Raw genomic sequence first — 22,550 nt, forward strand, 5'->3', positions numbered from 1 at the left:
AGAAAGACCTCAGTAGAGCTCGTGGTGCGACGGTCCCATTTGGTGGGGTTACCCGCTTGGTCACGCCCACAGAACGTTCTTACGGCTTCGGTTAAATAACCTGACTGCCGTGACGATGTATCAGTTAATAGGTTTGTCACCTAGCAACGTAGACGTTGAGCTGTCAAGCTTCCGTCTGGGCACCCCAGCGCCCTTCGATGTGTATGAGTATACGGTTGATGGTTGATTGAGTGTCTTAAAAAGGATGAAGCACAACAGAGTAGAACTAGAGGCATAGAGAGAAATAGCAGAAAATAAGGCTGGGTGAAGAGAGCTAAAAAAGAAAGGTGCAAAAGATAAAACATGAAACATTACAAAAAGTTTAATTCATTGCGTTCGTTGAAACCCAATGGGCCAGTGGCTTCTAAGCGAGAGTTCCAATGTGCTTCTCTGCGCAGCAGGTAAATATTTATTCACAAAAGGAAAAATAGCCAGCACAACAACTTAATACACAGGTGCTCGCTGCTGTGGCAAATACCAAATGTACAAAAAAGAAAGTTGCAACAGCACTCTTGGTCAAAAAATGGAGGCTCTTAGCGCACTTTTTGATCAAAATGGGGGGGACACATTTTGATCAAAAAGTGCACTAAGAGCCTCCATTTTTTGACCAAGAGTGCTGTTGCAACTTTCTTTTTTGTACATTATATATTTATTCACGCCTGGGGGAGCATGTTCAACACATTCTAGTCTGAAGAATGAGAGAGACTTTGTCTGGCCATTGTGTGTGCAGCATGTAGATCTTCCGTTAGCCTAGAGACGCTGTCAGGATCCGGATGGGTATACTGTGAGGATACTGGTGGTGGATCCTCTGTGTCGTTGGGGTGATGACGTGGGCAGTACCAGGGGAACGGAGTCTAAGGGGTTACTGGTTTTCACCAGAGCCCGCCGCAAAGCGGAATGGACTTGCAGCGGCAGGTAACCCCCAGGTCGTTCCACCCGATAGTGACTCAACCCCAACTGACGGCTGAGACAGGAGCAGTACAAGGGATTAGGCAAGAGCAAGGTCGGACATAGCAGAAGGTCAGGGCAGGCAGCAAGGATCGTAGTCAGGGGCAACGGCAGAGGATCTGGAACACTGGCTTGGAACATACACAAGGAACACTGGCACTGAGGCAACAAGATCCGGCAATGCAAGGAAGGGGAAGTGGGTTTTTATTATGAGGGCACAGGTGTGAGTACTGATTGGGCCAGGCGCCAATCAGTGGCGCGCTGGCCCTTTAAATCGCAGAGAGCCGGCGCGCGCCGGGACTGAGCCGACTGAGCCAACGGAGGACAGGACAGGTGAGAGGATTGGGACGCGAGCCGCGGGCGGGCGCAGCCCGCTACGCGGGTCGCATCCCCGCCGGTAACACTGATGCAGCGCTCCCGGTCAGCGGGTCTGACTGGGGCGCTGCATGAAGGTGAACGCCGCGAGCACTCCGGGGAGGAGCAGCGACCCGGAGTGCTCGGCGTAACAGATGCCTTCTCCTGATTGGGACAGGCGTAGCTGTTAACAGAACCGGATAAACATTGAGTGTTTTATAGATCCAACATAGTAGCGATTGCAAGGGCACTGGATACAGTAAACAACATATTGGGTCCTACAGGTGATGAAGCTGGTTACATGTATCTCTTGGCCACCTATGTAGAAGTGCTGTGTATCATGAGATTTGGTCGGGGTGGGATCTGTGTGCTGGGACCCCTTGGATTGCTAGACTGAAAGATGAGAAAAAATATTCCCATTTTCTTCAGCTTAAAGCTAACAGGGTGCAGATTCATAGAAAGTCTATAGAGTTAGATAAATGATAGAGTGTCTAGTATTGTGTGGTTTATAATACCCATTTTTTAGTCTTCATGTAGGCAGTTTAATTCTGCAAGGTGACACCAGGATGAGATTTAATGTCAGATTTCTTTGGATGAAGCTGACAAATTTCTGCAAACTAGCTAAGTGGCTCAGTGAATAAATGTGCATCAGCAATGTACTTACAATTTTAGGAAGTAATCTGCTCTTGCTATTTGAAAATGAATTACTACTTTAATATTAGTGTTGGACCTTTGATGCTGGATTCTTGGAAGATCCACCACCTCCTTATCTAGACCAGATATTCTGTGACTGAATTTCAGTTGCACCATTTATTGTATTTCAAAGAACAGTAGGTCATGTTCTTTGAGAAGATAACCCCTTTAGAAAATCACTTTTTAATGCAGTGAAACCTCAGAGGTTTCACTGCATAAGGTTTTTACACTGACACAAAGCAAAATCCTCCAACACTATTGTTTCTTTTAGTGTATTGCAGTTTTTATTGGCACGTAAAATTAAAGGGCTTTTTTTTCTGTCTTCTGTCAAAAAAACAATCCTATACTTATCTCTCCTGTTCCCCAGTGCCTCCGCTATCACTGCTCTAGTCCACAATGCGATCTCCTTACTGGTGCCCGTGCCCGTTTCATCACACTGCTGCTCAGCATATCACTGGCCGAGGCAGGACATTGCTGCGGCCGGTGGTAAGCTCAGCGCAGTGGGACGTGTCGGGTCCCAGAATGCCGAAGATGGTCGGGGCCCAGAAGATGGAAATCAGTGTATCGAGGGAGTGAGTTAAAAGTGTTTTTTTCTTTTTGCAGTTCAGGCATAATGGAGAGAAAAACAATTCAGTGGAGTATATATAAGCCGAGTTTTTCAGCATGATTTTTCGTGCTGAAAACGCCCCCTTGGCTTATACTCAAGTGAACTCTCCACCTGTCAATCCCGGGCTGTCCATTTTAACTGGGGGGCCCTCTTCTCCGATCCGGGCCCGGCCTCGGACTAGTGACGTTGCCTTGATGACGACGCACAGGGACGTTGCGCATGAATGTCCCTGTGCGTCGTCGTCAAGGCAATGTCACTAGTCTGGGGCAAGCCCGAAGAGCGGAGAAGAGGGCCCCCCGGTGAAAATGGACAGCCCGCAATGACTAACCATCCCCACGGGACGGTCCCTAAAGCATAGATGGCCTGGACCAGCTCACTCTAACTTCCCGCCAAGGGGAGGTGAGTACAAAACAAAAGGGGGGGGGGGTGCTGGATGGGTATTCTGGGTAGTTGTAGTTTTGCAACATCTGAAGGTCCGCAGGTTGAAGACCACTGATGAAGGGATTGATAGGCGGTGATGATGAAGGGGAGGGGATGATGGGGGTCTGGATGATTACATGGGGGGATTATGTATTTCCCACCCTAGGCTTATAGTCGAGTCAATAACGTTTCCTGATTTTTTGAGGTGAAATACTCGAGTATATACGGTACCCCTTTAAGATCCAGAAGCGCTGTCTTAAATTAATGCTTACTCTACCCCAATTTTTCATACACTTCTCCCACACATTTAGACAGTTTCCTTTGTTTCTTGTCCGCTGCTCTTTTTAACTATGCTACAGTATATAGTGACTTACAGGGTTATAGTTGCACAAAAAATAGAGAACAGTACAAATGAGAAGGAATTCTATTTGGTTACCATAGTATTTGTCCTCTTATGACATTCTCTGTCAGTGCATATACTTCACACTGACAAAAACCTCAGTAAGCACATGACTCAGTTATACATTTATTTACGGAACAAAATCCTCTTGTGCATCTAGTCCCAAGGTGCAGGTCATCCAAAATCTGTTAATGGGGCAAGTACAGGCTACCTAGTCTAGTTCCTTTTTAGACAGTCTCTCACAATCTGACCGATCTCTGATAATTGTTACAATCTTTCCATGTACATTATGGGTAAATTTATTCTGAGCTATATTAGGCAATTTCTAGCATCTGATCCACAGTGGTTTCCTAGACTACTCTGCTGAAATGTTACTTTTAAAAGCAAATCTATAAAATTATTAATAATGTTTGATCATGACAGCTTGTTTTTGAATAAAAAGGCAGAGCAGGATGCGCTACGTAGTGTGATATCGCAAGGTATACAGGTAACGCAGAGTGTCAATTTGCGCTTACCAAGGGAGGTTGTACTGCGTCCAAGTACAATCATTGATCAGAATGTGTATAATATGAAGTTCCAGCAGCCGCTCCACCTTTCACAGAGAAAGATCCAACACAAAATTTCCTCCAATATTTCCTCCAAGGTAAAGGCAAAACTTCTACTTTATGGCCATAATGCAACGCGTTTCGCGGAGGTTCCACTTCATCAGGCATGCTTGATGAAGTGGAACCTCGGCGAAACCCGTTGCATTGTGGGAATAAAGTAGATTCTGTCAGGGATTACACTAGATATTGATGAGCACCTGTTGCACATTTTAAAGGGGTTCTCCGGTGGAAAACTTTTTTTTTTTTTAAATCAACTGGTGCCAGAAAGTTAAACAGATTTGTAAATTACTTCTATTAAAAAATCTTAATCCATCCAGTATTATTAGCTGCTGAATACTACAGAGGAAATTCTTTTCTTTTTGGAACACAGTGCTATCTGCTGAATCACGAGCACAGTGCTCTCTGCCGACATCTCTGTCCATTTTAGGAACTGACCAGAGCATCATATGTTGCTATGGGGATTTTCTTCTACTCTGGACAGTTCTTAAAATGGACAGAGATGTCAGCAGAGAGCACTGTGGTCATGATGTCAGGAGAGAGCTCTGTGTTCCAAAAAGAAAATAATTTCTTCTGTAGTATTCAGCAGCTAATAATTACTGAATTTAAGATTTAAGGATTAAGATTTTTTTAAAGAAGTAATTTACAAATCTGTTTAACTTTCTGGCACCAGTTGATTAAAAAAAAAAAAAGTTTTCCACCGGAGTACCCCTTTAAAGGGATATTCCAATTTTTGTATATAAGTGCTATTCATTGTATAATAAAGATTTCTGCTTATAGTCATTGTTTACCTCCAGTGGATATAGATCTGCCCTGGTCCAAAATCAGGAAATGCACCCCCCCCCCCTCGCATTTCCTGATTTTGGACTTCTGCCAGGGCAGCAGGAGTCCAAAGTCTGTGAAAAAAATGGGGGAAAATGTGCTCTGGACAAGTAGGGAGATAGCTAGTGGCACCTTTTTTAAACACAAATGAAATAAAATAAAATGGCCCTTCACTTACCGTACATCCATATCAGTTATACAGATCCTATTCAGACAGGGATATATGCAGCTGACCAGTGATGATTTTTAGGGCCCCACGATCACAAGGGTCACTGAATACTTTGCCTGTTTGTCCAATATTTGCCTTGTAGTAAAGACCCTTATTTTTTTATGTTATGCTTTACAGCTAGAATCAGTGATGTCTGCTCTGTAAGTTAAAGTGTAACAGGATTTTTTTTTTTATGGAAATACTTTTGGCACATCATGGAGATATGTCAAAAGTTATAATCTGTCCAGGTCTGGTTGCTGAGACCCCTAATTATCGATATAATGAGCGGGGAGAATTGCTTAGCTACCGTATTTTTCGCCGTATAAGATTTAAGATGCACCTTTTCTTCCCCAAAACTGGGGGGGGGAGTTAGTGCGTCTTATACGGCAAATACACATTAGAACCCGGTCATATTGCGGCGGTCCCTGCACCCATCAACTGCCGGGACCCGCGGCAAATACTGGACATCACCGATCGCGGTGATGCCCTGTATTAACCCTTCAGACACGGCGATCAAAGCTGACCGCCGCGTCTGAAGCGAAAGTGAATCTAACCCAGCTGCTCAGTCGGGTTGTTCGGGACCGCCGCGGTGAAATCGCGGCATCCCGAACAGCTTACAGGACACCGGAAGGGACCTTACCTGCCTCCTTGGTGTCCGATCGGCAAATGACTGCTCCGTGCCGGGATCCCCTGCATGGCCGACGCTCTCCTTCGTCGTCATCACGTTGTCGCGCACGCCGTCCCGTCAACCAATAGGAGCGGTGTGCATAGCGGCGTGCGTAGCGACGTTATGGCGGCGACGGAGAGCGAGGATACCGGGCAGCAGAGACGTTGCGGAGCGACGGGGACAACTCCGGGATGCAGCGACAGCGATGGAGGGCGACATCCAGGGCAGCGGTGACAAGCGGTGACGGGTCCGGAGTGGTGACAAGCGGTGACGGGTCCGGTCTTCAACCTGCGGACCTCCAGATGTTGCAAAACTACAACTCCTGGCATGCCCACACAGCCAACGGCTGTCCAGGCATGCTGGGAGTTGTAGTTTTGCAACATCTGGAGGTCCGCAGGTTGAAGATCACTGTCCTATACTTTACATTGTATTTGGTTCAGAATCTTTTTTTTTCTCTAGATTTTCCTCCTTTATAATTGGGTGCGTCTTATATGGCAAAAATATGGTAAGTAATTTTCTTCCCGTCTCTCTTATTCCTGCAGGAGACTGTTTTATAGAAAGTCTATAGACTTATTCTAGTGCTTGTTCTAGTGATTGTTGGAGTACCAGCACCCAGACCACGGTGGATCAAAACGTTTGACATGTGTCTATTTACTAAATGACAGTGGCCCTTAAAAAAGAGCAGCTTTAGCTTTTAAGGACCCACTGTGTCTATGCATTTTACACCTCTTAATCTTATCGTAGGATTGCAGGATTCTTCTAACAAATAGGGACTGCTCAAAGAGACAACCCTTTTCTACACAACCCTATAGACAGGAGTATGGCTTTAACTAGCTTGCTAACAAACTATTTCATGTTGGATATTACGAGAACATTTTTCGGGATATATGCAATTTATAAGATGTGTTTTATGTTTCTAAGTACAATAGGAATTGCAAGGAAATTAAACATAGGGATTTGTATCTGGAAATATTCTAAAGTAAATGTATAGTAATGTAATGACTCGCTGGGCTGGATCTTATCCTTTACATTCTGTAATGAGCGGATTTGCTTAGTTCCCAGATGTGCGTTGTTTGCACCTGACCGAATCTACATGACAATAAAAATCTAAATCTTTCGAGACCTCAGGAACTGGTCACAGCAGGAAAAATTAACAGCTTTAAAACAGGATTAGATACATTCCTGGAACAAAATAACATTAATGCTTATGAAGAAATATAAAATCCCATCCCTTCCCCAATATCGCGCCACACCCCTACCCTTCAATTCCCTGGTTGAACTTGATGGACATATGTCTTTTTTCGACCGTACTAACTATGAGACACTGCAGCCCTCTTATGTTTATAAAGTAACGAATACAGATACATTAGAGCACATACATATATTCTGGTTTCTTACCCATAGGCTTTCTGTGCTTCACAATATTTTAACCAAATTATTATCCAAATAATCTTAAAAGGAATGTGTCATCAGAAAATAACATTGTCAAGTTGTTATGTTAGCATTCTTCTTGATGTTTTTTTTTTGTTTTTGTTTTTTAATTTTACTATCTAAAATAATGTGAAATCTTGCACTTTTTATTCTTGTCACTAACCCTAATAATAAGATGACACTTTCTGTTCTGTATGGAAATCTTTTCAGCATTTGCCCTCTGTATCAGACTAGATGTGATAACAATGAAAATGTGACACCAGGATGATCACACATTTAGAATATATGGTGGTAACAGCTCTCTTCCTCTACCTCCCTGCACAATTACCTCTTCGCTGGTCACGGAGCATGTCTAGAAAACTCTCCCATCGAATTAAAGGAGTCAACTCCAGGCTAATGTAGTCCAAGTGGCTGCTTTAAACGGGTATTCCAGGCAAAAACTTTTTTTATATATATCAACTGGCTCCAGAAAGTTAAACAGATTTGTAAATTACTTCTATAAAAAATCTTGATCCTTTCAGTACTTATGAGCTTCTGAAGTTAAGGTTGTTCTTTTCTGTCTAAGTCCTCTCTGATGACACCTGTCTCGGGAAACGCCCAGTTTAGAAGCAAATCCCCATAGCAAACCTCTTCTAAACTGGGTGTTTCCCGAGAAAGGTGTCATCAGAGAGCACTTAGACAGAAAAGAACAACCTTAACTTCAGAAGCTCATAAGTACTGAAAGGATTAAGATTTTTTAATAGAAGTAATTTACAAATCTGTTTAACTTTCTGGAGCCAGTTGATATATATAAAAAAGTTTTTGCCTGGAATACCCCTTTAAAGCTAATTTCTAAATGCTGTTAACAAAGCAAAAGCTCAGGCAATATAGCTGCCCCCATAATAATGTACAAAACTGCAATCAAAAAATAGAAACAGAGTAGAAAACAGAACATGTAACATAATAGTAAGAAAAAGCAATCTTGGTGACACATTCTCTGTAAGGACAACAAACTACTTTGGCAAGGAACAGGGATTTCAGTGGCGTTGTGCAGGACATCAATCACGGGAGACGCCAGGTAACGGATGAAACTTTACTGGACAACCATGCAACGCGTTTCACTGTGCATGCACAGCTTCTTCAGGCATGTCAGGTAGGGTAAACCTTCCCAGTCTTATACCGGAGGATTTTAACCCTGTATATTAAAAAAAACAAAATCATAATGCAACAACACAATAAAACCATGCAAACAACATATACCAATACAGTTAAATATAAGAAAAATAGTATACATATGATTATTACCTAAAATAATGTAAAAATATATTAATATTCCTTAAAAATACATATATACATATACAATCCCCTCTGCATATCTGCATAATTGATTGATTTTAAAAAAGAAGCCTTGCGCATGTTATCTGACACAGAATATTATTGTATTATGAGGAATGATCCTTCACTTGAGTACTAGAAATCCTACTGTGCTTTAATTAAAAAAGCCACAGAATTAGGTCTGCTGTATAAGAGGGAACACACGTTCCTGAATGTCAAAAATGATGTTTTACCCAAATTTTATTATTTGCCTAAATTACATAAGAGTTTAATAAATCCCCCCGGGTGTCCTATTATTTCTGGAAAATGGTTCATTTACAGCTAATCTTTCTTACTACATAGATTTATTTTTACAACCTTATGTACTAAAATTATCATCATAGAGACTCTGCACAATTAATTCAGGAACGTGACTTTTCTTTACAGTCTTCATTTTCATTTTTGACATTGGACATGTGCTCTATTCTAATATTAATACTGATCTGGGTGTCAGAGCAGTTCGGGATTTTCTTATAGATAATCCACTACTTGGGAATGACCAGGTAGGCTTCCTATTGGAGTCCATTAGATTTATTTTGGATCATGTTTTTTCCTTTGATCAAGTTATTTATAGGCAGACCAGGGGCTGTGCCATGGGGACTCATTTCGCAACCAAGTTATGCAAATTTGTTCATGGGGTGATTTGAGTCCCAGGTCATGACACAGTCCCCATTTTATTTTCAGTTTGTGTGTTTTTTTTCATCGATTTATCAATGATTTGTTCATGATTTCGGTGTGTACAAAGAAGGAAGCTGAGGAGTTCGTGAAGGAACTAAATCAAAATAAATATGGTCTCCAGTTTACGATGCACTTCTCCACATGCTCGATCCAATTTTTAGATTTGGATATTTTTAAGACAGACACTGGACAAGTAGGGACTAGGACACTCTTTAAATCAGGTGATGTCAATAGCTTCTTGCTTTATGACAGCGCACATTATCCGAGCTGGCTGAAGTGGGTGCTGAAGGGGGTTCCTGGGCATACGGAGGAATGGTACCTCCGATGCTGATTTTGATGCGCAGGCTGCTGTCCTGAGGGCACACTTCCATGAAAAGGGTTATCCCAAGTCCCTCTTAAGCAATGCATATAAAAAAGTAAAAGATAAGAAAAAGGCAGAATTGGTAATAACCAAAAAGCAGAGGATTGAGAATAACGGGGAAGAAACGGATCAGAAGTTTAGATACAACTTTATTACTAATTATAAGTCTCCAACAGACTGCAATGTGTTCCGCGCGGATTTCCACCTGGAGAAAGAGCAACCCCTTTCTTCAGGCGGAAATTTACAAGCGGATTTTCCGTTCACAAATTCCACTTCACAAATTCCGAAGTGTGAATTTGTGAACGGAAACCCATTCACTACACTATACATTTTAGCAAGCGGAATTTCCGCCTGCAATTTCAAAGAGGAATTGCAGGCGGAAATTCCGTAGTCTGAACCTAGCCTATGCCTATGTGCAATATGTCGGACGGACCATACAGACGGTCCGTGCTAGGATGAACAAGCATAGATGGAATATTGTACACGGATTTATGTTACATAGTCTATTGAGACATTTTCTTAATGTACATCATAAGAATTTGAAATAACTCATTCTGGTTATACTGGAGTCTATTCCTGAGGAGGTTCCGGATAGGTTCCAACGTTTAATAAATCGTGAATCCTTTTGGATTTATAAGTTGGCTATTTTAACCCCTCATGGTCTAAATTAGACCATTGATAATGTCCGTTAATCTGATATTAATTTTATTTGTAACAGTAAGGCCTGCAGTAATATATCCATCTTTGCTGTAATTTTTCCTCCCCTTTCTTCCTTTCTTAATTATGCAGATATGTGGAGGGGATTGTGTGTATATATATATGTATTTTTAGGAATATTAATATATTTTTACATTATTTTAGGTAATCATGTATACTATTTTTCTTATATTTAACCGTATTGGTGTATGTTGTTTGCGTGGTTTTTGATAGCACTCCTCTGTGCTCTCTCCTGTCTGATAGTACTCCTCTGTGCTCTCTCCTGTTTGATAGTACTCCTATGTACTCTCTCCTGTCTGATAGCACTCCTCTGTACTCTCTCCTGTCTGATAGTACTCCTATGTGCTCTCTCCTGTCTGATAGGACTTCACTGTGCTCTCTCCTGTCTGATAGGACTCCTCTGTACTCTCTCCTGTCTGAAAGGACTCCTCTGTGCTCTCTCCTGTCTGATAGGACTCCTCTGTACTTTCTCCTGTCTGATAGGACTCCTCTGTGCTCTTTCCTGTCTGATAGGACTCCTCTCGGCTCTGTCCTGTCTGATACAACTCCTCTGTGCTTTCTACTGTCCTATCAGACAGGAGAAACCACAGAAGAGTGCTAGCCCACCGTCATTTACTCGACTTTGTCCATGCCTGTGCTTGGACAAAGCCATTATATAAGACATGATTTCTATAAAAAAAAAAAATTCTTATGAAGTTTATTAAAAATGTTAATATTTTGCCAAGATGTACAACATATAAAACGTTTTTGTATCGGACAGTGCCCATTTCAGTATAAAGACACAGCCAATTCCTTATTTCAGATATTTACAGAAGGAAGTAAGGAGAGGCCCACTTGCTTAGTGTATTACATTTACTGTTCATGGAACATGGATTAAAATCTGATAATATCGGTATATGCATGAAGCTGGTATGTCCTCATATGCTCATTCTTACAGGTTTTTTTCAGGATACTCCAGAATCCTTTCAGTATCCATAAACATCCTTTTATTACGACAACAGGACATATGTGGGTCATAATACACTGCTTGGGCCTCGCCTCTGTAACCCGTATCGGTGGACTTTATTGACAACAAGGGATAATGACAAGGGAAATGTGTAACCAGATGAAGCTTCCCCACACCAATACCGGCACATTTCTGGATAGAATAGCTAGACCTAGGCCAACAACTTATTTAAATTTTTATATTCATTATTGTTGGATGCTTATCACCTATTTACACAGGGTGATGCACATCCACAACAATAATTTAATTGGCCGAACATTGGCCGTTATTGGAACATAACTAGGAAGGCTAGTAGAAATATCCCCAATTTTCTATTGTACATGCATCTCTGAATTTGGCAGTTTTTACAGGTCTGCTAATGCTGAAAGAAGTAGATCATCATGGTCCTAGTCATAGTTCCAGGATATATTTTTGTTTCTGAAATGATTTCACAGACTTGGTTCTTTTTGCTCTTGCTATGGATCGTTTTGGAACATCCTCAGGGACTTCTCAAATTCAGGGGCAAAAGCTAAATTGTTAAATCTGATTCCATGGCTTCATAATTTATTAATGAATAGTGTGATTTTATATTTTGTCCTTTTTTGGCTTTGTGTATCTGTAATATATTGTGGGTCATTTTATTCATGAAAATACAAAGAAAAAATCTTCAGCTCACCTCCCGTTGGTTTTGCACGGATCCTCAGCCTGGCCCAGCTTGGTACGCAACAGAAAAAAGAGAAAAGCACTTTATCCAGCAATTCCTAAAACATCAATTCCTTATTCTTTGTTCCAAGACGATAAAAATTTTGCAAGACAAACTCACATCACACCACCTAGCAGGTAACACATTCCAAAAGTGTGTTACCGGCTAGGTGGTGTGATGTGAGTTCGTCTTGCAAAATTTTTTATCGTCTTGGAACAAAGAATAAAGAATTTTATTCATCCCTCGTAAATTATCTTTATTTTATATAAAGTCTATCGTATACATTTTTTGTTAACCCTTAAAAGTTATTATTATTGTTGTTTTTGAGCCCCTCCATGGTCCACACCTATTTCTAATTCTCTTTATTTCAGGAAGCAGGACTAGAGCTGGGCTCTGTCCAGCAGTACACACACAGTAACTTCCCTAAACTCTCTAGGTAATCATAGCACAGGGCAAAACAACATATCATTCTTTCTGCTATGCCATGACATAGTGCTGGTGAAAGTGCACTGAACAGGCTTGCACTGTGCTGAGCTGATGATTTACATGATAAACTACTATAGATGGCATGTGGGGGAGAAGGGATTATTAATGCCTTAGATTTTTGCAAGGTGCTGTATGAGCGTGAAGGAAACCGCAGGACAGCAAGGGAATGGTTACCTAAGCATTTAAAAGGCTGTCACTGTGCTATGAGCTGAAAGGAAATACACAGCAGCAGCAAGATAGCAAAGAACTGTTGCTGATATAAGCGAGATGCAATGATCTACCTTGTATGGACAGTGCACATACTCTATACACTCACACATGAAGGTACACAGTCTTATTTTCTCTCTCTCCTGCACATTGCCATGGCTATGCCCCACATTCACTTACTTGGCTGTTAATAGAGACAGGTTTCCCCTAACAATAGTCAGTGGAGGGCCGATTGCAGGAAAGTAGGACACCTAGTGGCCAAGACTTTAGAGTTGTTAACACATGAATCTCACAAGCAAAAACATGGAGGGAAGTTGTTTGAAACAACAGTGACCATTTAAAGTAATAAAAAGGAAACTGGTGCTATTTCTGTTACTTCCTTTATATGGAGTCCCAGTTTTCTTATACTTGTTTCTGGATTATGTTTTACAGCTATCATGTATGTCATGGGCGCCCTTGGTCCGGCCGCAGGCTATCTCTTAGGTGGAGTACTTATTGGATTTTATGTAGATCCTCGCACCATTGTCAACATTGAGCAGAGTGACCCAAGATTCATTGGCAACTGGTAAGACCATGTCCATGTAAGATCTGAAAGAGAAGTAAATGCAGTGTTTGATGCCTAGATTATAAAGTCACTGTCATGTTTGATTGACATGGGTGTCTGTTTCCTAATCCATAGAATCAATTGTTCTTAGTGTATCTTTCTTTACTTAATTTCATAACCATCACATCATACATAATAATATTATACATTCTGGTGATATAATCCATCCCTACAATTACTTTTTGTATATTTCAGCCTTTATTTAGACCATCAGTCGCCATGGACATAATGCATCCTTCAGTCATTCTGTTTATAGTTTTCTTTTTTTCCCCTTACTGCACATTTTGCATCCCTCCAGGCATCCATCCCTCTATTATTCAGAAGATAATGCAGTAAATCCAGCCATTCATAATGGATTGTGTCTTTTTAGACATCCAGCATCTAATACAGCCCTTCAGCGGACTATATATTTCTGTAGCATGTAATAAAACCCTCCATCCATTCAGCATAAAGTGTATCTATCAGCCATCCAACATATAATGTACCCCCCCCCCCCAACTGGCACATGGTACTGCATATTTGCAACCATTTTAGTAATGTTCGAATGTATCAAAAATAAAAATGAAGTAATTTTGCTTATGCTCTTGATTAAAATAAAATACTTTTTTTTTTCTGGAGAAAATTTTTCATTTGTAGTTTGCAGTTGTAGTTCTATAAAATAGAAAATCTATTTGTTAGACTGTGAACATAAAATGCAGTGTATATAAAAGCGTTAAGCTTAATCAGTACATAATACACTAAATTTGCTTTCTAAAACATTCCTTTAGCAACTAATGGAATAAGCTTCAGTGTGCATCATAGCCAGTGGGTCCTGGTTGCTATCAGGACCCACAGATAATACCGGACATTGGGCCAATTCCCGGAATTAACCCTTTAGACTCCACTGTCAAAGTTGATTGCGGCATATAAAAGGGGAAAAAATCCATCCACTGTTAGCTCTACACTGTGTTTTAGGATATATTTGGTGCTCTGGAAATTCTTTTGTACCCTTCTCCTGACTGATATGTTTCAACATTGAGATCTCTCTGATGCTTTGGAAGCCCCTTAAATGATGGCAGGCGTCTGATGATTTCTATTTAACTCGAGTTTGAATGGGATTGGTTAATTCTGAACACAGCCACATCCCCAACTTATAAGAGGGTTTGAAAACTTATGCAACCAGTTTATAGTGTATTATTTTTTTTTTGACCCCTGAAAGATTTCAGTTTATTTTGCAATTAGATTGTTCACGTTATAGGTCTCATTAAAGGGGTACTCCGCCCCTAGACATCTTATCCCCTATCCAAAGGATAGGGGATAAGATGTCTGATTGCGGGGGGGTCCCCCGGGATCTCGGCTGCAGCACCCATCTGTCATTACTGCACAGAGCAAACTCGCATTAAGGGGCGTCTGACCCACGCCAGTGCCGCAGCACACAGGATCCTTTCCAGCATCTCTTGCACCCATCAGCATTTCAAGAGTGCTGTTTTACGTTTTGGACCTGAGGAAGGCACTCTGTATGTGCCGAAACGCGTTGTCTTTTTTGCAAATAAAAACCATTTGTCCTGTGCTGGCCTGAGTCTCTCCGTTTTGTGACATCCCAAAGCAGTGCCTCATAAGACCGTTTTTGCCTCTTTTTGAGTTATTCATATCATACAACTGGCTCTTTCTGCTAAGAGTCCAGTCCCAGTCAGAGTGCAGCAGCTTCCTTTTACCTCTACCCACCAATCCTCAACAGAAATTTGCACCAACAGGTGAGTAAAATCACCTAGGTGTGGTGGAGGGACCCACAGAACCTGTAGTTAAAAAGGGAGCACCCCCTTTCTCTCATTTTTGTCTTTTACAATAGAGATGAGTATCTTGTTGGACTTCTTACCAAAAAAGTTCTTTGGTTGGCCTTCCCAAGAAGTTGTTATACATTCTGTTTGCCCATTTTATGAATTTTATATTTTTCTCATTCTATATTTGTCCAAGTGGCACAAAATGGAGGCTCTCAGGGGGTAAATACTCATATTTATTCCTAGGTATGTGGTGGGAGATTTGTCAGTGTGGGCTTTGGTAAATATTGGTGCCCCCCTTCCCCATAGGAGCTGCAGTAAAGACATTTTGGTTGTAACTCCACTTTTTCAGAAACAGATATAACCAATAAAATGCTGAACAGAACGTTCAGCAACTTATATTATTTTATAGAAAGTAACAAACATGAGAATTGCCGAATATTATATGGCTGTAACCGAAAGCTACTTAAATCCAGCCCCTCCAGGCCCTGTCATCTTAGGTTTCTGTAATGCCAGCATCTCCTCACAGGAAAGGAGGAAGACCTTGTTAACTTTGACATTGAAGTCAGCAACGGCAGTCACTGGCAGGAACTAAGGATTTTATGTTTTATTAGCCATGGCCATGTAGTCAACAATTTTTAGCGCGATGTTCATTCTTGAAATTTCAATGCAAGGTATCTCCCCACGTCCCTATGGAAAGGGCAAGTACTGTAATGTTATGTTTATGTTGCACTTGTCTGTACAAAATAGTGTGAACATTTGCTGGATACATGCTGTAACCTGTAAGGTGGCTATGTGTTGTTTGCCACAAATTATTAAAAAGATATTCCAGAACCTATCCGGTGGGTAGATATGAAATGTAAAATCGGTGGACAGTTTGCCCACTGGGACCACACCCCATAAAATGGTAGAGTGGAGGGTCAGTTGCATTTCCGTTGCAAGGAGAAATCTAAATGGTGCTCATTGCTTCTCCATTTTGAGCGTGACTGCCTGATTTTGCACCTACCCCTTTCCCCCAGCCTATCACTATTGCACCAGCCCCCATTATTTTAGTAAGGTCTACAAAGTAGAAAGATGATCCTTAAGATTTAGGTGGCTGGACATCATTGCGCCCTTCTTCCTCTGTCCATTGACCTGCAGCGGTAAAGTAATCTTCAAGCCGGATCTTCGTAGAACTGATATGCTTTCATGTTCTTTTCACTGTATCTACAATTATACTATATATTAGAGTCCTGTAAATGCCTTTGGTTACATTTAGTAGCAAAGACTGTGTCACATATCTACTTTGGGAAAGTAATATGTTTCCTGTTCACCATCACTGTCTGGATTAGGGTTTGTGAAAATGCATATGCCAAGTACCCATCACTCAATTAAATGACACCCAGGTACTGCCCAGGCTATGATCATACTTAGTGCTGAAACTATTAAATGGGCAGCTTGAGGACTGTACAAGTTCACATCTTGCAAGATGGCATTTACAACCAGGGTTATACTTGCCGTTGGCTTAGAACCTAGATTCTAGACAGTGAGACCTTTTGGTTGACATCATGCATCATAGAAGATAGGAGAACTTGTGTTTTTGAAATGATGTGTGAAGCAAATAAAGCCAGTGTTCTACTAGTCTCCTTTTGTGCTTGCAGGTGGAGTGGGTTTCTACTGTGCGCTATGGCTATGTTACTTGTCATCTTCCCAATGTTTTCCTTCCCAAAGAAGCTTCCCCCTCGACAGAAGAAGAAAAAGAAAAAGAAAAGTAACTCCTATGATGTCTCCAGTGATGATGATGTGATGAAAGAGAAATCTAGTAACAAAGTAAAAGTAGATACCAGTGGTGGCCCAGCAATAGGCTTTGGCAAGAATTTTAGAGGTAAATTAGTTTTAGTGATGTAAATATTTGTGACTTTTATAACATTATTAAGAGACCATTGGCTTTGGTTATCTTTAAAATTATCGCTGAAGAGTTTCAAAATTTTTCACGGGACTAGATGGAGGAACCATTTTATTATCTCTCGTCATATTATAGCATGGCCACTAGAGCTAATTCTTATAACATTTATTTCTTTGAGCCACAGAAGGGTCAGCATCTTCATAGCAATTCCTTTTTAGGCGGAATATTTGGACCTTATTGAAACCATACCATTCTATTCCTTTCCTTTTACAATAAAACAGTTGTAGGGTTTCTGAGAACCATTTTTCAATTCTCCACTCATAGAGGGAGTCGCCCATTTAGGATGCCGATCTATGACCCACAGCCAAGAACATCCACAAAGAATGTGTCTTATTCTGCAGGACTCGTATATTCTGCAGTCCATCACTGTGTATTGCTTGATTTTCTCTGTGGCTGAGCTGTGGAGTCATTAAACACATACCGCGCGATTCTGCTACAAATTTGAGCTGATCATTGGGGATCCTGGCAGTGGCACACACATGTACCATATATACTCGAGTATAAGCTGACCCGTATATAAGCCAAGGCCCTTAATTTCACCCCAAAAACCCAGGAAAAAGTTATTGACTCGACTATAAGCCTAGGGTGGGAAATACATCATCCCCACAATGTCATCATCCCCCCCTGTCATCATCCAGACCCCCGTCATCATCCACCCCCCTCCCTTTATCATCACCGCCTGTCAATCCCTTCCTTCGTCATCATCCAGACCCCCCCCTTTAGTTTTCTACTAACCTCCCCTCGGTGGGAAGGAAGGGTGAGCTGGTCCGGGCCATCTATGCTGCAGGGTCCGTCCGGTGGGAAGAGTTAGTCATTCCGGGCTGTCCATTTTCACCGGGAGGCCCTCTTCTCTGCTCCGGGCCCAGCCCCGGACTGGTGATGTTGCCTTGACGACGACGCACAGGGACGTTCATACGCAGGGACGTCAAAGACGTCTGCAGCGCACGGACGTCCCTGTGCGTCGTCAAGGCAAGGCAACGTCACTAGTCCAGGGCCGGGCCCGTAGCGTAGAAGAGGGTCTCCCGGTGAAAATGGACAGCCCGAAACGACTAATCCTCCCCACCGGATGGTCCCTGCAGCATAGATGTCCCAGACCAGCTCACCCTTCCTTCCCACCGAGGGGAGGTGAGTAGAAAACTAAAGGGGGGTCTGGGTGATGACGAAGGCCGCAGTGGTCTTCAACCTGAGGACCTCCAGATGTTTCAAAACTACAACTCCCAGCATGCCCGGACAGCCGATGGCTGTCCGGGCATGTTGGGAGTTGTAGTTTTGCAACATCTGGAGGTCCGCAGGTTGAAGACTACTGAGAAGGGATTGACAGGCGAAGAGTTCGCTCGAGTATAAGCCGAGGGGGCGTTTTTAGCACGAAAAATCATGCTGAAAAACTCGGCTTATACTTGAGTATATACAGTATTTATTATTTGAGAATCTGTCCAGCAAAAAGGGATTGTTTGAAATAGACAATCCTTATATTGTTCTGCCAAGAGTTCACAGTGGACAGATCTCTGATCTTGTAGACAGACAATTGGGCACTCACCTGAGTTTTGCCTGTGGTTTTTACATTCTCTGGATAACTATTCACCCCAAGAAGAAGATTCCACTTCACTAGAAGACTGGATGCATTTGTATACCTCTCAAAATGTAGTTTAGGAAGTTGTAGGGTTCATAGTGTATCTACTCCTTTTGATACATTTTAGAATGTATACTATATTGTGCATTATTATTATTAGCATTATTAATGCATTAATTACAGTGAGAACAATTCTGTTTTATGCTTTTCTTGTATAATAATACATTAAATGCTTTCAAAAGTGTATACAATAAATAACATATAACTTGTTGGTGGCAAATCTCTTGCAGGAAACCCATTACATGCTCTTCATTTCAGGGATCCAACATATATTGTTTTATTTTTCCATTCATTATTTATAAACTTCATCTCTTGTCATTTTTAGACCTTCCAAGAGCAGCAGTCAGAATTTTAAGCAACATGACATTCCTTTTTGTGAGTTTGTCATACACAGCTGAGAGTGCCATTGTCACCGCTTTTATTACCTTCATTCCCAAGTTCATCGAGTCTCAGTTTGGCATCCCAGCTTCCAGTGCCAGCATCTACACTGGTAAGATCATGCTAATGGTGCATGCAAATTACAATAGGAACTGAGCTTTTTTTTTTTTTTTTTTTTAATGAAATGACTGGTAGGAACTACTTTGTTTTGCTCAGAATGATGTAAAATAATAAAAGAAGTTATACTTCTCTATAATTCCTGTTCTGATGCGTGCCAAGGCCCCTAAAATCATGTGACTATTCTAGCCAATCACTGGCGGTAGGGGGTCACTGTTGTGGCCAGTGATTGGCTGCAGTGGTCAAGTGTTCATATTGTGCTGGGACCATGAAGTACCGAAATATTCTGGGGACCCAGGAAGTGCTGGAACCTTAGATGGGTACTACCGTGGAAAACGTATTTTATTTTGATCAACTGGTGCCAGAAAGTTCAACAGATTTGTAAATTATTTCTATTAAAAAAAATCTTAATCCTTCTAGTACTTTTTAGGGGCTGTATACTACAGAGGAAATGTTTATCTTTTTGGATTTCTCTTATGTCACGACCACAGTGCTCTCTGCTGACCTCTGCTGTCCATTTTAGGAACTGTCCAGAGCAGCGTATGTTTGCTATGGGGATTTTCTCCTGCTCTGGACAGTTCCTAAAAGGAACAGCAGAGGTCAGCAGAGAGCACTGTGGTCGTGACATAAGAGAAATCCAAAAAGATAAACATTTTCCTCTGTAGTATACAGCCCCTAAAAAGTACTGAAAGGATTTACAAATCTGTTTAACTTTCTGGCACCAGTTGATTTAAAAAAAAAAAGTTTTTCACGGTAGTTCCCCTTTAAGCAGTGGTGGATCGGTAAGGTGGCCAGTACAGAAACCAGCAGGGGACCCAGGAAGCACTGGAACCTTATGTGGTGGCGGATCATTTAGGTTGCAGGTACAAACACCAGCAGGGGACCCAGGGAGATCTGAAACCTCAAGTAGTGGGTGATTGGTAAGGTAAGTATGACATCTTTTAATATTTTACACTATTCTGGATTGTTTTAAAAAATGAAGAGTGTCTTAAAGGGTTTAAAAAAAAGTTTTAAGTCAGTTGTTAAAATGATTCTAACTACTTTAAGCCATATGTGTCTACGTTAAACGTCTTTCCAAGCCACTTCTGGTTCACTAGCTCATGTACTAGATTCTTAGATCCATAGTATTCTCCATTAAAAGACATTCCTCTCAGAATCAGTAAAGCAGCTGTAAATGTCACTAAGTTATTCTGTTTTGGTCTTCTTTATTGTATGTGTTGTAAATTTGTAGAACATACGACCTCAGGGGTCAGAGTAGAAACTTGTTGAAACAAAAAACATCACCACTTGTATCTGGCATGGGTCTGCCTGTTATAAAAAAAAAACATACATTTATCCATATATATATATATATCTCCATATATCCATATTTGCTTCCTTTTTTCCCTACTTTACCATCTGAAAAATACACTGTGGAGTCAGCAGCAGAACTATGACGTGTAGGTTTGGATGAATTTGGCTGATTTTCCGGTTTTGGATGAAGATTTAGCCCATCCATGGGGCTAATCCACATTCTGGCTACTGCACAATAAGTGGCAATAAGTTATTATTTTTTCACTATGGGGATTTCTAATGTACATGGGAAAATGCTGTTTGATGTGTATGTTTGTGGAAAGATTACGAGTGGATTTTGGAGAAGAATAAATGTCTAAATCCTTAAGATTGATAAAGAAAAAATTTTTCAGTGATACTGCTCAGTAATTATATGTAACAATTTTTGGGGAAAGTGGCTTTGCCACCTGCCATGATTGTGTACTTTTTCCTTTCCTGAAGACTTTGTGTAAATGTTTAGAAGCTATCTATGTCGCCTGAAAATAGATTTGTTGTTATCCAGTAAATAAGAGATTTGGAGGGGTGCCGAAATTTGAAATCCAGAGTGTAGTCAGTATTATTCTAGAATGTGTTAGAAGTAGGAACAACCGAAGAATGGATAACAACAGAAAGAACCTGAACATTTTGGGTCCATTCACACGGAGGAAATTCAGCAAGAAAAATGTAGCAGGAATGATCCGGAATCCAAATGTGTGACAGTACACGACATATGAACTGAGCACCGCAAAATTAATTTAAATCAAATGGGCGTTGGAACCCATGAAAAAATTCTTCACGGATTCTACATAATGTGAACAGGGCCTTAGAATACTCAAGAAAAAGTCATATTTACCGGTACAAAATTCATGGACAAAAATAGAAAGAGATTCAATATAGAAAACGTTCCATATAAATCCACAGCTACCTAAGGACCTATTGTAATTTTTTTGTAACTATATATAAATGGCAAAAAAAACTAAATTGCTTCTTTGCCTAAGTTAAGGAGAAGCATACAGCTTTTTCCCAGTGTGCCAATGACGTGCCCATAAAATCCCCAATTTGGGCATACCATTAACCTATTATCAGGAGAGCTGAGGGCTGAGAGATGATCACTACATCCTGATCACTACAGCTAAGGCCCCATTACATAGTCATTATCACTCAAGTAGGTCAGTGTTAGCCTGTGTTATAGGCTCATCATTTAGCCAACTAAAGAGCACAGGTTCATTCATTGGCTGATTGCCCTGTATAAATGGGGAATGTACGGCCAACAATGATGGAAGTGAAGAGACTTTCAAACAATCTAGCAATTGTGCGCCCCTTGTTTGTCTGTTTCTAAGTAACAATAATAATTTGTTCTTGATTATATATTTATTTTTTAAAAGGCAGCCGTATTGGCCACACACTTCTGTCCTGTATGTGCCCTTAGCAGAGAGTTTTTATAGTGATAGTATAATTGGAATTTCATTTTTAGAGACACTTTGCAGGGGTGTGGAAATAAAAAAAAAAAACGACTTGTCCAAGGGACTAAAGCGGAACACAATCTACTTGTCCCTCTAGAAAATCCACTTTTCCTGGTAGATAAAATAATTTCAACCAAAATAGTACGATCCCCCCCACTAGACCACCAGGGATGGATATAAGATCCCTTTAGACACTGCTGTCAACTTTGACAGCGGTGATCTAATGGTTTAATAGCGGCCCCGGTGATCGCAGTATGTCGGGCTATTAGCGGCCGGAGAGCTGTAGCTCCTTTTACGCCCGAGGCAAGGCCTGAAAAGTCTAGATGTAACTTTTTGATCACCTTATAAAAAATGAGCAATTCTGGACTATTTTTTAAATTTACACCGTTCACCGTACGGTTTAATTAACATTATTTTTTAATAGTCTGGACATTTCCACATGCAGCGATACCACTTATGTTTATTTTTGTACATTATTTTTATTTAAAGAAAATTGGAAACTTTTATTAGGAAAGGGGCTTATTCACATGTATACGCATGTATTTTTCCGTCTCAATAGGGACTTATGTGTTACTGGGGGGGGGGGTTCTGCTTCTCCAGTTTATGTGGTGCATTTTGTGTCAGAAAATGCTGGAAGTTGCATTTAGTTACTAGATAACTACAA

General features: G+C 41.0%; 1 protein-coding gene across 5 annotated transcripts in view; it reads left to right on the top strand.

The window, feature by feature from the left end:
• SLCO5A1 (solute carrier organic anion transporter family member 5A1) overlaps positions 1-22,550 on the top strand; it is a 264,961-nt gene that overhangs the window by 189,277 nt on the left and 53,134 nt on the right. For 4 of the 5 annotated variants that reach the window (XM_056522114.1, XM_056522115.1, XM_056522112.1 and 1 more), the window contains 3 exons: positions 13,114-13,246; positions 16,683-16,906; positions 18,943-19,107. In XM_056522114.1, the coding sequence (XP_056378089.1) occupies positions 13,114-13,246; positions 16,683-16,906; positions 18,943-19,107 (522 nt within the window). The remainder of the gene's footprint in view (positions 1-13,113; positions 13,247-16,682; positions 16,907-18,942; positions 19,108-22,550) is intronic. The other variant, XM_056522116.1, reaches the window with a different exon arrangement.

The sequence above is a fragment of the Hyla sarda genome, chromosome 5 (genome assembly GCF_029499605.1).
Source record: "Hyla sarda isolate aHylSar1 chromosome 5, aHylSar1.hap1, whole genome shotgun sequence".
Classification (NCBI taxonomy): Eukaryota; Metazoa; Chordata; class Amphibia; order Anura; family Hylidae; genus Hyla; species Hyla sarda.